Source organism: Pithys albifrons, chromosome 5 (assembly GCF_047495875.1).
Source record: "Pithys albifrons albifrons isolate INPA30051 chromosome 5, PitAlb_v1, whole genome shotgun sequence".
Lineage (NCBI taxonomy): Eukaryota > Metazoa > Chordata > Aves > Passeriformes > Thamnophilidae > Pithys > Pithys albifrons.
The window spans coordinates 33,990,052-34,004,077 of NC_092462.1; the positions used below are offsets into that span (position 1 = coordinate 33,990,052).

General features: G+C 33.4%; 1 protein-coding gene across 4 annotated transcripts in view; it reads right to left on the reverse strand.

Moving 5' to 3' along the window:
• Positions 1-14,026, reverse strand: part of FSTL5 (follistatin like 5) — a 364,104-nt gene that overhangs the window by 114,819 nt on the left and 235,259 nt on the right. For all 4 annotated transcript variants that reach the window (XM_071556179.1, XM_071556181.1, XM_071556177.1 and 1 more), the window contains one exon: positions 7,040-7,160. In XM_071556179.1, the coding sequence (XP_071412280.1) occupies positions 7,040-7,160 (121 nt within the window). The remainder of the gene's footprint in view (positions 1-7,039; positions 7,161-14,026) is intronic.

Genomic DNA, 14,026 nt, shown 5'->3' on the forward strand with positions numbered 1-14,026 from the left:
TTGGCATCTGGTCTTAGCCAAAGCTCAAATTCTAAATTTAAAGAAATCTAATTAATTTATTTAGCATCACCATGTATTTATGTTTTATTAGTGTTTCCATTCTAATTATATGTCCTTAGGAAAAAGCAGTTTTTTCACAATTAAGTGATTGGTTGATTTTGATAATTTTTATCTAGTTTTTAAATTACCCAAGTCAGCACAAATATTCTATTTCCTAAGAGAGACAATAACAGGGCTACATAAAGTGATGAATATCATAATTCATGAGAGCTTCATGACAATCATCTAAAATACTTGATCTTGCAGTACTGTGATAAAATATTTCGGTTTGTGTTTATCCAGAAGGAAGGCAGAAACCAGCTAAAATTTGAAAAGAATAAAAATCTTCAGCTGCATGATAGTACTTAATTATTATCAAATGTTTTCAATGTATGCTATAAAGAAAGTGTGTTAAAATCAATTATCTCCTACTTCAATCTAGCTCTGAACAGGCAGACTACATCAACACCTTAGCATTTCTCAGAGGACTTGTACACTGCAAAACAGCAACAGTTAAGTTGTTGGTTTGGGTGGAGTTTTTTGCTTGTTTTAAAGGTCCTTTTTTACTCAGAGACTTTTAAGTAAACAAACAAACAAAAAATGTTTCTGAAAAATACTCCAAAACAAACCACCACCACCACAAAACCCCAAACCCACGAAAAACCTCACACAGTCTTGCTAGGGAAGCATCAAATAAACACATTTATCATCATTTGAAAATTATTTGGCATCAAAATGAATTGACTTAGTGGCATGGGAGAAATTTCAGGCACATTACTTCAATTCATGAAACCATATTTAAAACCTCAATTGCTTCTAATGACCAGTTTAAAGCTCTGCCCACTCAATAGAATTTCAGCTGAGATTCTCTAGACTGAAAATTCATATAGCACAGGTAAGAATTTGAAAGATAGATTAGGTTGAGCTAAAAAACATTACCATGAAGTCCAATAGCTCCTTCTCAGTATTATGTTAACTGTTATTTTTAGAGGTTAGTGGTGAAATATAACACCCTTTGTAACAGTCTAATACACACAAGTTGTTGCTGAAAATGAATTAATGGCAGCAGGAGACAGAATAATACCTCTTCCTCTCTCAGAAAATGTTTCCTCTACTATTTTTTAATATGTTTTACTATTGATGACTCCTCATAGCTATAAAGTTCTGACTCAGATTCAATACTGAAGACATATTTGGGACCACATATTGAATTAATTGGAAGTATAGATTCCATAAGTATTTTTTGAGTTAGGTTTTGTGAATTGGAGAATAACTTGAAGAATGCAGTGGGAAGTCTCATTTCATTGAGTAATTCAGTATAGTTTGCTGGGTTTTTTGTTTGTTTGTTTTTTTAATTTAGCTTTTCTTGTCAGTGTTTTTTAAGTTCTGGTCTATTTTGCTTTAGGAACAAAGATAGACATTGCAAAAAAAGATTTCTGAATATGCACCTGCAATAATTGAATTTGAAAAAATAAAATAGAAGCTACTATAATGAAAGTGATGTTTTAGAATATTTGTTTCAAGATTGAGACAATGTAATAACTAGGCATATGTGATCAGAATGAGCTCTGTATTTATGGAGACTTCTTGCTGCTTGCCTTTCCACATGATTCAAGACACAACAAAGCACTGAGTTTGACAGTCATAATAGGCACTGGCCTTCCATCTCCTTCTAAAATGTGAGCCCAAAGACAAACTCTGTAATTTCAGGCAAGATCTAAAACTTCTGTAATAGCTGCTGTTACTGGAGTTTTATAAATCAATTAATAACAAATACTTCAGTAATAAGGATTGCTTGAAATCCCAATCTGATACCTCTGACCTGAAGGGCATTTCAAAACTCAATGTACTTATATATATAGAAAGCAATAGCACACACAGTAGCATCATGCATGATCCTGATTAACATCTGCACAACAGATTAGATATTGTTAATAGTGTTGAGTTGTGCTTGAAAGCACAAGTAATTCCACTGAAACTATAAAGCACGTTTAAATAGAAGTAGGGACTATATAATTGTCATATTTTGTTTTGTCTAGATAATTCCTTCTGACAATTTCTTGCACATTCAGGTGTAATTTTTACAGGCAAGTCCTCAGCTTGAGGACCATATTCCCTTTTCTGAGCATAAGATAACATCAAAATAAGTTCTACACTAACAATAGAAAATTATTCTGAAAGACATTTTAATTTTTTATTTCATTTTATGCAGAATATCAATTCTTACATAGAGCAGCTAGTTTGATTATGTACAATAAATTTGTTATTTATATTAATTATATTCACTCAGTTTTATTCATAAATGTCTAAATTAGTGTAATTTTTTCTAATGAAATCACAAAGGGAAGTGCCTACATATATATCTGCATCTGCTGAGCAATCAAACAAAATAATTTATTCCTATTTACTTGCTTCTGGTTTGCCTTGAGATATTGTAAACCACCATGAAGACCACCTGAAGTACCTGCTCTGAAATGTTATTTTAGATAACACTTGAAAGGAGGAAAACATGTAAGATTATTTATTTTATAAAAAGAGCACTGGAAAAAAAACAAAACAAAACAAAAAGTGATAACATTTACAGCTAACACAAAATTATCTTGTTGCCATAGGAGACATTAACCAAAGAAAGAAAACCCTTGAAAAATAAAGGAAGCACAGTGGTTGAGATTTAGTTCATAGATGATAATGCTTTCAAGTAATTGTGTTACTTCCTTCTTTTTAGCTTTTGTTCGGCTCCTTCATCTTAGGACTTCACCTGACTTTTCAGAGAAGTTGAATATATCTTTCCCTGTCTAAAAAAAAAACCATTTGCTGATACAAAGTCCTTTATCTTGGGGCTGGTTGAGGGAAGAAAATAAAATCAAAACAAAATACTAACATGGAGCTGGATTACTTTTAGGATATAATTTTACATGATGTGGCCAAAGAAGTGAAGGACTGAAGCAGCTGATTCCTTCAGTCGTCAGCTTCCAAAACCTGACTAACCTTCCTAGTTTATGTTCTTATGTTAAAGGACACAATTTTTTCAGGTTCCTCCCTCCATACACTATTGATCTTGATAAACTGTTATGACATATAGTAGACAAATAACTCAGAGATACATGCTGTAACACCAAAAGCTTGCCCTCGTGGTATGACTGAAAATGGCCCATAGCCAGAAAACCCCAGGTGTCTTGCCAATATGTAAAACCCTACAGAAGCCAGTAGTCATCTTCATCTGCTTGCAATATTCTGTGAACCTGAACTTGACACAAAACTTCAAGGCAGAGCACACCCTCTCAGGCATTTTCTTTCTGTATTACTACCTCAGCATCTGACCTTCTGAAGGGGGAAGGGATTTTTATTCCATTGCATATAGTTATCTATATTTGGTTGCCCTGTTTATTGTGAACTAATTTTATGAGATAAAATGAGACTATAAAAGTAAATCACAGAATATGAGCAAGCATGTATATGTATGTATTTATGTACATAGGTATAGATTTATGTGCATGTTAATATCTTAAAATAAGCAATGATTAATCTTTGCCCTTAAGTTGGTTCCTTTTCTGCTGCCAGAGTTAAAAATAGAATTGCTGGTATTTGTGAGGAAAATTTCTAAGTATGCCAATGAAAAAAAAAAAAATACCTGCAGGTGTTAATGAAACAGACAGATTTCTGCTACAAAAAACCAAACCAAACCAAAAAAGTACAAACACCTCATTTGAATTCTGTGAAGAAGTTTTGAATAGGATCTATTTCTGCAATACTGCAAAGACACATTTTCCCCACTGCCATTCTGAAGGAATAAAACATCAGTAACACTGGTGAACAAACTTCAGTGAGGAGAAGTTGACATTTCTCAAATCCACCACTCCACTACAGTTAGGGACAGAGGCAAATCCACTGGGAATAGCAGGTACAGGAGGACTGAGATTAGATTGCACAGGCACATGAAAATGGTGGACATACAGAAATGAAAAAGCCACTAAAAACAACAAGTTCCATTAGCAGGAGACTGTTCAAGTATTTTTTATGTATAGTAACAGCTATGTCTTTTAAATGTTTTTAAATGACACCACCATAATACTTTAGAAGATGATTCCCTAGAATCACTATTATTCAGTTATGTTTGAAATGTCCAAGCTGGTGAAAAATAATCTTTCCCCCACTGTAAAAAGGGACAATCTCAAAATTATCATATATAATCAAATACAATGTATTATTATTATTACTTATAATAATGTCTTTACAATATAATAAAATGGAATGCACAGTTGAAATTATTATGCTTTTAAAGAAAATTCTGGAAAAAATCAGGTTCATTTTTCTTTGGAATAAATATTTTCCATATTTCTCTGTCACTTGATTGAAGAAAATTAAAATGCTTAATTCTGTTGTAAGTGGATGTTTAATTAAGGAGATACTTGCGTGTGGACTAGTGTGTAGAAGATGTGCCATGAGTGCTTCTTGCATATATCTTCACATATGGATTTGGTTCCCTGTCTATATCAATTCCCTGTACCCTGGTAAATCCAGACTTGCAATTACTACTAACAGCTCACAAGCTTTGCCGCAAGCAACCAACGCAGGCCTCTGGACAGGGGCTGTCATACTCACTTTACCTTGGCTTAGTGTGGAGAGCTTGGTTTCAGCTTTGAGTCAGCTTGTTTAGCCATAGGAGAAGTAGTCAAATGACAGGATGGCTCATTTTATTTGTTTCAGTTTTGCTTAGCTTAGAATACTTTTATAGTGTTATATACTTTTTGTTAATGCTGATGAAGTAGGTCAAACTGACTGAATTGAAACTGTCTTGAGACCAAATGCAATGGAACCAGAGTTAATCCTCAAATTTATTTCAAGATCAATTAGTTTATCTTAATTACCGAGATAACATTATGTCACTTTTTTTGGCTTTTGGGGAAACCTACAATAAATTGCACCCCTTTTTTAGTTTGGTTTTTTTTTTTTTTAACAATGCAGTGAATATGCACACATTTTGTTAACTACATAGAAGAATGAATCTTGCTCTAGAAAATATCTTCTAAGATATCCTTATAATTTTAGATAGGGTCTTCTCTACTAGTATATTTCAACAAAGAAACCTAAATGATTCCTAATCTTACATAATCTAATGTTTTCATTATAATTCATAAGGCAATGCTTAACATAACATATGGAAATTATTTTCATTATTCAAAAGTTCATTAAAAATACATAACAAAAAGCTATTTTTACATCTAAAGTTTTACAGCAATACAAAATAGTCCCTCAGAGACACATCAAAGTCTTATTTGGAAGAACAATGTTATGCTTCCAATAAAACAAGGTTTCAGTGTTTGTAAAAAGCACACTAATGGTTGAAACATGTCTTTAACCTTCTTAGATTGCTATATGTGTTAAATGCTTCCACATAAATTTCTACATTTATGCATATAATCAAGACCTAGAAGCACAACACCTAGTCTTGTTACCATAGATACTGTGTGGGTGTGTTCTATAGATGCTGTATAATTCTAGCATTTTGAAAGCCAAACTTGTAACAAAACTCTAAATAAGAAAACAGGATATTTCTAGTGTTTTGCTGCTACAGATGAATTAATGTATCTCACTGTCACAATGTCCTAACATCTTCCACTTTCTCCGTACCCCTTCCCCTGACCCTTATTTCTTTGTTGTTCACTCACTTCTTTTGCATGAGTCGTGGTCTGACCCTTCATTTAATCAATTCAGGTCACTCAGCAGGATTGGGGTTGGGATATGGATGGCGAATATTTTTCTGCTGACTTAGTAAGTGACTCAGAGGAGACACTCTGAGTGTCAGGACAATGCAAAAAAGGCAGTCAGATAACCTCAGGAGCAGGATCAAGTTATTTTTAGGAGTTACAAGCCATTCATTCAGCTATACAGTATCAAAAAATCACTTTCTGAAAAACTTTCAGGGAAATAAATGGTCCAATGCTATACAATGGTCAAAATTAGGAAACTTTCAGGCAGTCTGTCTTGAATATCCATTTCATATTTATTATTCTTGTCATGCAACCATTTATTTTTTTCTTCCCCTCAGATCAGTTCATTTCTCTTTAGTTTTAAACTCCATAAGTAGTTTCAGATCTTTCTTTCATTTGACATCACCTAAAGTGGCTGAGAGCTCTCATCTGCTCAAAGATAAAGTACAAAAAGACTAAAGTAACAGGCTATAATGACTCTATGAACATACATCAATGTATAATCAAACTATAATTATAGAAAGAATGAGCAGAAACTTCATCTACACTGCCAGGTTTCTGAAGTTGGAGCAATAGCTATTGAAACTAAAGTCAAATTTGAAACTTCAGTCTTAGATTTGACGTAGATAAGAGTGAAAAATCATCAGTTCTGATCTGGATGTAACAAAATATATGGATATTGCTTTTAGCATGCTGTAGAAAAGCTCTCAATATCTTTATTCTTTCTGCTACTCACTACCATGTTGACCCTTACCCCAGTGGTTTTCATCAAGGTGTTTTTTAAGACTATCCACAATTGCCCCAATACTCTTTTGGCACTGAGAGAAAAAATACCTTGCAAAACTACACCACAAATCTTTATTTCCTACCAAGTCCTGTGAAAATATAAGGCACTTAATAGAAGTCTCACATTTGTTGCTGGATTTGTCAGGAATGGTCTTATCAGGAGTCATAAGTACAGGGTGTGGAGAAATATTTCAGTTCCACTGATTATGTCTTGAGCACACTACTTGCCACTTGTATGCAACACAGACTTATCAATACATGTTGACCTTAAGCAAGATTATTTATGACTTCTCTATTACCAAAAACCCCCATATATCTGAAGGGTTTGATAGTGCATATCATTGATTTCTGCTAAAAAGTTCTCTGCTATATCATGACTGTTAAGCTGTACTCACATTGAAGTACAGCACCCAAATGTATCAAGATTATAAAACACTATTTCACAAACACAAAGCAAGAAAGAGAAAAGAAAACTGAATGAGTAGGCAAGTCTTGGTACTTACAAAAAGCTCTATAGAACTCTTCCAGGGCTAGGTGCTTGTCACTGTTATAATCATCATATTTCAGCAAATCGAACACAGAGCAGTCAGACGGTTCCTTGCCAAGCTCATCCCGTTTTATTACCTGACAAGAAAATTATAACCATGAAATTACATTTGAGCTCTTAGAGTTCTCTGGTATAATTAATTGTTTCTAATAATCATTTAATAGATCATTTTAAGGTTGCTGTGGGGCAATGCACTACAACTGTGTAAAGTCAAGGATTTCCAGTTACTTTGTAATTATTTATTACAGTTTTAAAAGTTAATACCTTTAGGAGAGACTCTCTGAAACTACAGAAAAGTTCTTAGATTATACAGAGAATATATATACTGGGGATAGACAGAAGCTTTGTAAAGAAATTAAGAATTTTAAAGCTGAATTTGCTTTTTATATATAAAGGAAGAATGATTAAGAAACACTCAAATATACTTGAATAATTACCCAAGTACAAAAGGCAAAATATCTTTTTCTTCTTAGCCTAATTCCTAACCACATAAACCAAATACAGACACTTTCAAAACCAACTATTTTAAACTCTTATTATCCTACTAATTGCATCAGCTTCTTACAGGCTTTGGACAAGCCTATTATCTCCCCAAAGGCCTGTTATATAAGTAGCTGACCTGAAAAGGCTTCAGTTTCTCAATGAGCATACATACAAATTGTAAATAGATCATAATTAACAGCTATTATGTTTTTAGCTTCAATTAACTTACCCCAGAGAAATGTTCTTTATTATGTTCACCATTTTGATTTAAGTTAATATGTTGTAGACATAGTTAGATCTGACAAATTTTTAAGATGCTCTTAGTGATTCAAAGTTGTAATTTTACATGAAGCTTGTATTAAAAGTACTGTTATATAACAAAGAACCAAAACTAGTGCAACTCTTTGTTGTAATAGGGCACAGTTTACAGTTTTGTACCAGGCATAGAAAAAAAGGAATATTACTATAGCTAATTCCTAGGTAGAATAATTCTTCCAATCCTCTACCTGTCTCCCAAAATAATTGTAGAAACATCATCTTTGTATTAACATAGGATAACTTCTGGAAAACAGGGCATACAGGAGCTTTTGTGTTTCGGTTGCTCTGCAAAGGAATTAGTTCAGTTTCTATTCATATAAATACAAAATAGCTAAAAGAATAATAGAGAACAATAGGCACAGTAATGAGAAAATTCATGAACATTTTATGCTACCAGAAGTAATTTCCTATATATTAATATAAAAACATTATAAAAGATAATCACCTTGTTTGTACATTAGAGAGTATGAAGACCATTCACAAAGATAAGAAAAATCACCACAAAGCCACCCTTTGCTATTATTAATTAAAAATACCTATGTTGCTACCTGAATATTGTGTTAGCTACTCCTCACACTTTAAAAGCCCGTTTATTGAGTTCACATTAAACTGAATTAAGAAAAAATAAAATCGTGTAGATCATGCAGCTGGCACATAAAGGACAAAAACATAGGCTGGGGGAAAAACTTAGTAACTCTAAGTCCATTATAGTTATACTAGAACTACTAAATATGCAACTGTGTGTATTGAAAACTTTAGCAGAAATCACTGAGATTTCAAGGCCTTGAAATGTGTTCAAAATCCTAGCTGGTTCATGGACAAGGAACATTTAGGATGAGAAGAGTTGTTCCTTTTGTTGTTTGAAATTGTTTTAAACACCTACTTTCCCTAGCTTGAATTGCACAAATAAGGACGAAACTTTACACCTAAGGTGTAAGAAAAGCTTTCTCAAGCTCCAAAACACCTGTCCCTATAAGTATTACATTTTAAATTGCAAATTGGTGTTCTCAGTTTCTATTCTTTGAGTGGAAACTTGTCTCACAATAGTTTTCATTTATACTGGGTGAATTTATCTAAAATAATAACAACTTTGAAATATATTAGGTAGAATGAACGTGCTATTTTCAATAACGATACTACAGACACATTTATCATCCTAGCAATTATTTTGGTTTTGTCCTCAGTAAACCTCTCATTTTGATTATAGATGTAAGATTCAACGTTTGTTTATGTATAGACAACTTTATGCTGGGGATATACTTGGGGGTTCTTTGGGAAATACACACTCTATTGTTAAATTCTCCAAACATGCCTGTGAGAGCAGGTTTTAAAAGTTACAGGAGTGATTTCATATCATGATTAATCTTAATTATTTGCGATTTGCTGCTGAAAGAGCTGTTCCTTTCAGAATTCTTTTGTGCGGGACCTAGCCATCTCCCAGCTCTGCAATGGGATCTGTGGATCAGATCAACTCTGTGATCAAAGCAAAATTAACCCTTGTGGTGCTTTTGATGAGTTGGCTGGCTTTTCCTTCTGAAGGGTGGGAGATTAATATCTGATCATATGAGAAATGACTCAGAACCAGGTACAACTTCAAGGTATGGAAGCCTGGATTTTGAAAAATTGCCTGTTTCTAAAGCAACTTGGAGATCAATTGTGATATAAAGTTACAACCCACATGAGACTCTAGCAGAGCAAATATGACTGGCAACCAGGTCTTTAGCCAACAGAGAAGTCTTTTAGCAACTTACATAGGCATCAAGTGGTTTAGGATCAAGCTGCCTGTTCACAAGAATCCCTAAATCACCAGCTGAGGAGACCTTTTTCTTGTTGATGTTACCTTTCAATAGATCTTCACATACCAATGAAATTCCATAAAAAGCATATATAATGATACAGTGCAAGTATTCAAACAGACCAAAAAAATTTCTTAGTTCTGATTCAAGAAATAGTGGAATTCACAAATTAAGACTGTGAATGTTTTTTTTTTTTATTTCTAAATGCTGTCACAGCAGGATATTTTAATATTATCTAGTAAATACAGCCTGTCAGACACCCCCATTTTTCATTTTCTTCTACCTATGTAAGAGAAATAATTTACAAAGGCAGCTTGCTAAATATAATATGTTCTTGTAGGTATTTAGAATGTCACACACTACATAATCACAAGATAAAAATACTATGCAGTACCAATAAGGCATACAGTGCATGAATAATAACATCAGTAATTGAAAACTTGAAGAAACAGATGTCAGTAAAGAATCATGAATGGCTAAAACAATCCAAGTAAGAAAAAAGTTAGATGGTATGTACTCTTGAGGTGAATATAATGAGGACAAGACAGAATACGAAATTAAATTGATCATATGGTAGAATGTTTTCATAGAAAGTACCTGTGTTTTTGCACAATGTAATATAAGATCATTCATAAAGGTCAACTAGAAACCTCACAAAAACCTAATGTAAGAACCTCATATTTTAATGAAGATTAATAGGCTCTGTAGATCATTTTATCTGGAAGAAAAAAAGGCATGACTTCCTGGGGATAGGGAAGTCTTCTAAGTTCCAGGATCATTCTGTAGCCTGACCAAGTAATACTGTTTTTCTGAAGTGTAACAATGTAACAAGGGTTAGAAAGGCAATAGTGGGACTGATATTGAAACCCAACCTTCAGTTTTGGCTTGAACAGATTAAAATTTCATGTTGAGGAACTAGAAAGGAATTTACCAAGCTCAAAAGCATCTATAAAAGAAAACCAAAATCTGCTGAGACATTTTACCTTAAGAGAGCTGAGAAAAATCAGTCTTTATGGGTTTGAGGGAGGCGGAGAAGTTTGTTAGGGGTTTTGTTTGTTATTTTTTTTTTAAATGCAGACTTAGAATTGACTCTATCACATTTCATAGGTAATTTCACAAGGAAAAATAATATTTCAATTTGAAAAAAAAAACATTAATAGGGAAGGAAAAAAATGGATAACATTTATAAAACTGGAACCGAAAAGTTACAGGAACAATGAAACTTTTACGTTCTCCTTGATGTTTCAAATCAAGGCTGTACACTTCCTTATGGACTGGGGTTTTTTTCAACACATATTTTTTTAATTAAAAGTGTATGTTAAATAGAATAAATTTCATGTATATGGTACACCATAATCTGATCAAACTTGTCGGTCATAGATGATCAAACAATGTGCCTTAAATTTTAAGTTCCATTAGTGTACTAATCTCTGTCCATGAAGGAGAGAAGAGTAAAATTCAAGGAAACTGTCTTGAGCCAATTCATTTAACACAGCCTGTCTACTCCTTGGTTAAAATAGAGAGACAATAATTCATTAGGGAGAGAGAACAGAAACTTTAGTAATTTCTAAAATAGAAATTTTAGTAAGTCTAGAAACAAAATACTTATTATAACGATTAAAATCTCTTTAGGATTATCTGCACAATTTTATGATTGTGCCACACAAGTTAAACATGAATGATTTGATTTCAAATGTCTAAGTTGAAAATTCATACCAAAAAATGTTCACAACTATTTATACTCATAGTATTTATTTTACATTTCCTTAAATACAGTGAAGGATTTACTTTCCATATCATCAACCAGTAAAAGGAAAAATATATGGCAAAACTACTGCTCTGTTCGTAGGTTGTTGTTAAAAACCATAAATACTGATAAAAACTTATTTAGATTTTCAAATTAAATATTGTTTTTTAAAAATATGAAGCTTGTTCTTGAGAATTTAACACTCTTTGAAACATGACAGAAGGATTTGCATTATTTGGAAAATATTGCGCTTCTCAAAGGTATAGCAAACCATTCCCTGTTTCCCATGAAACAGCATACTATTAGCTAAGTTTGGAACCTCTCAGGAATTTACTTAGTATAACTCCAAATTTTAGGAGACTGAAAAAGACAATGTGATTAAAAATAACAAACTACACATCAGAATAGATTGTTTCATTCATTTCAATTTGATTTCTGACAGTCACAGTGAAAAAGCTGCAGATGCTATGAAAATACATCACAAATAACATAACATTTCCTTTACCAGTCCACCTTATCTGAAGTGTTATCAATAAGTGTTTTTTCCTTGCCTGTGATTGATGGTCTTTACATACCTCTCCAAAGAAAATGCTACAGAAATACAACTACAAACAAAACCTTCCTTTAAATCAAGTGTAGTCATTCTGTTAAAGTATGTTCATCTTTCCTAAAACCAATTATCTCATCACAACAAAATGACTCAGTGCTTGATAAAACACCAAGTACATCAAACACCGAACACTAAGAATTGTGCTAAAAATTAATTCCAATCTGCACAGGGTGGGTTCAATTACTTGTTCCAGCACCTTCCACAGCAACATAACTTTGTATAAATTGAAAGAATTGATCATTTTTGAAACCAAATTGATAAAAAAGTTTGGTAATTTTTTTTCCTTGCTTTAGCATCCCTTAATCTAGGTTAAATCAAGATTTATTTTCTGTAGGGTAACAACACCATCCTGTATTTGAAGCCTATAGTAGAGGGTTACCTTTGGGAATTTGATGTAAAGTGAGTAAAAATACAGGACTTGTGCATCATAAAATGGGTCATGACAAAGAGATTCCCAAGCAAACAGATATCTCAGCTGCCAAGACCCCATGAAGTGGCACATAAAGGGATGGACTCAATTTCATTTAAAGGTATTATCTCAATACTCAATCTAATATCTATGCTAATCAAGTTATGCAGTTCAGATACGAGTTTTCTTTCCACAAACTCTCCAATCAAAGGCATGTTTCCCTGTCTTTCCAATTCTGCGATTCACGGGGGGAAGACCTAATCTGACTCAGAAGATGTGTGTCCTTAGGTGTCTGCAAATATAATGCTGAAGTTACAAATGCCTGGCTCACAATACAGGGCCAGAATAGGTCGACCCTGAGATTACCACAGTTGGTTAAAACTTGGTTATAAAAATGCCAAGGTCATGGGTTCAATCCCCTATGTAGGCCATTGATTTCCGAGTTGGACTCGATGATCCTTGTGGGTCCCTTCCAACTCAGAATAGTCTGTGATTCTGTATTAGGACCATATAAATGGCATGAGTAAAATTCTGCACCTCAGAATTAAACACAGCCCAACCAGCATTCTGAGACTGTGTATTTGGATTTAATCAAGAGAAAACGATGAGTGCAAACAAAATTATGTTCCATACACCATTACACTTTGTGTCCACTTCCAGATGGCAGCAGTCCTTGAACCTACCCAGGAAACGAAGCTTAGTCCTGCTTCCTTCACAGCCTGTTGCTGTTTTTCAAAGGACACTTTCACAGGTCACAATTTAGGAATTATTAAATCAGAGAGAAGTAACTGAAGAAGCAAAACTGCTTTGCCTAACCTTGTGGTCAATGGCTAGAGAAAGGGAATATCCTAGGTAATCCCAGGTTCAGAAACTGTTTCTTCTGTCTTTCAATCACTAGGAGTGCCCAGAAAATCTGATGTCTAAAGATCCTTTAAAAAAAAAAATTAAATATACATGCATATATATTCTCAAACTTTAGGCATGGACTTCACCCTTAGTCAGAAAATGAGAAACTCAGAGCTGCAATATCACTTATAATTTAAATTTTGCAATGCTTACATAGCTCTGAGAATTATAAAGGCTCCGTTTGGACTGACAAAAATTCTTCAGGCTGTCTACCTAGGTATGTGAAATACTCATATGTTGAAAATATAGATGTGAAGCTATAGATCTAATGCTTAGATTTAGGATAGAATAAATCTCATTTTAAAAGCCATTAGTAGCTTCCCCCTCTCCACCCCCTTTCTTACATGCCTTTCCAGTAGATAAATAACTAATTTCCGGTCCAGTAGTATAACTCCACCATCCATTATGCAAGAATATAATGGAAAGTGCTTCTGCTTGATAAAAGCAAAGGCATCAAATGGAGACCAAGATCCCAGAGCTTAGTATGATGATCAGTGTTTGCAAACTTTATCTCGTTATTATACCCTAAAAAAGTCTCTCTTAATTTCACCCAGTCTTAAGCTTACGTAGAATTCTTATTTTTATTTTGAATGTAGAATTGAATATAGCACATGTTCAATTTTTCTTTTATTACTGATAGAAAAAATAGATAATGCAGTCTAAATTACAAGATA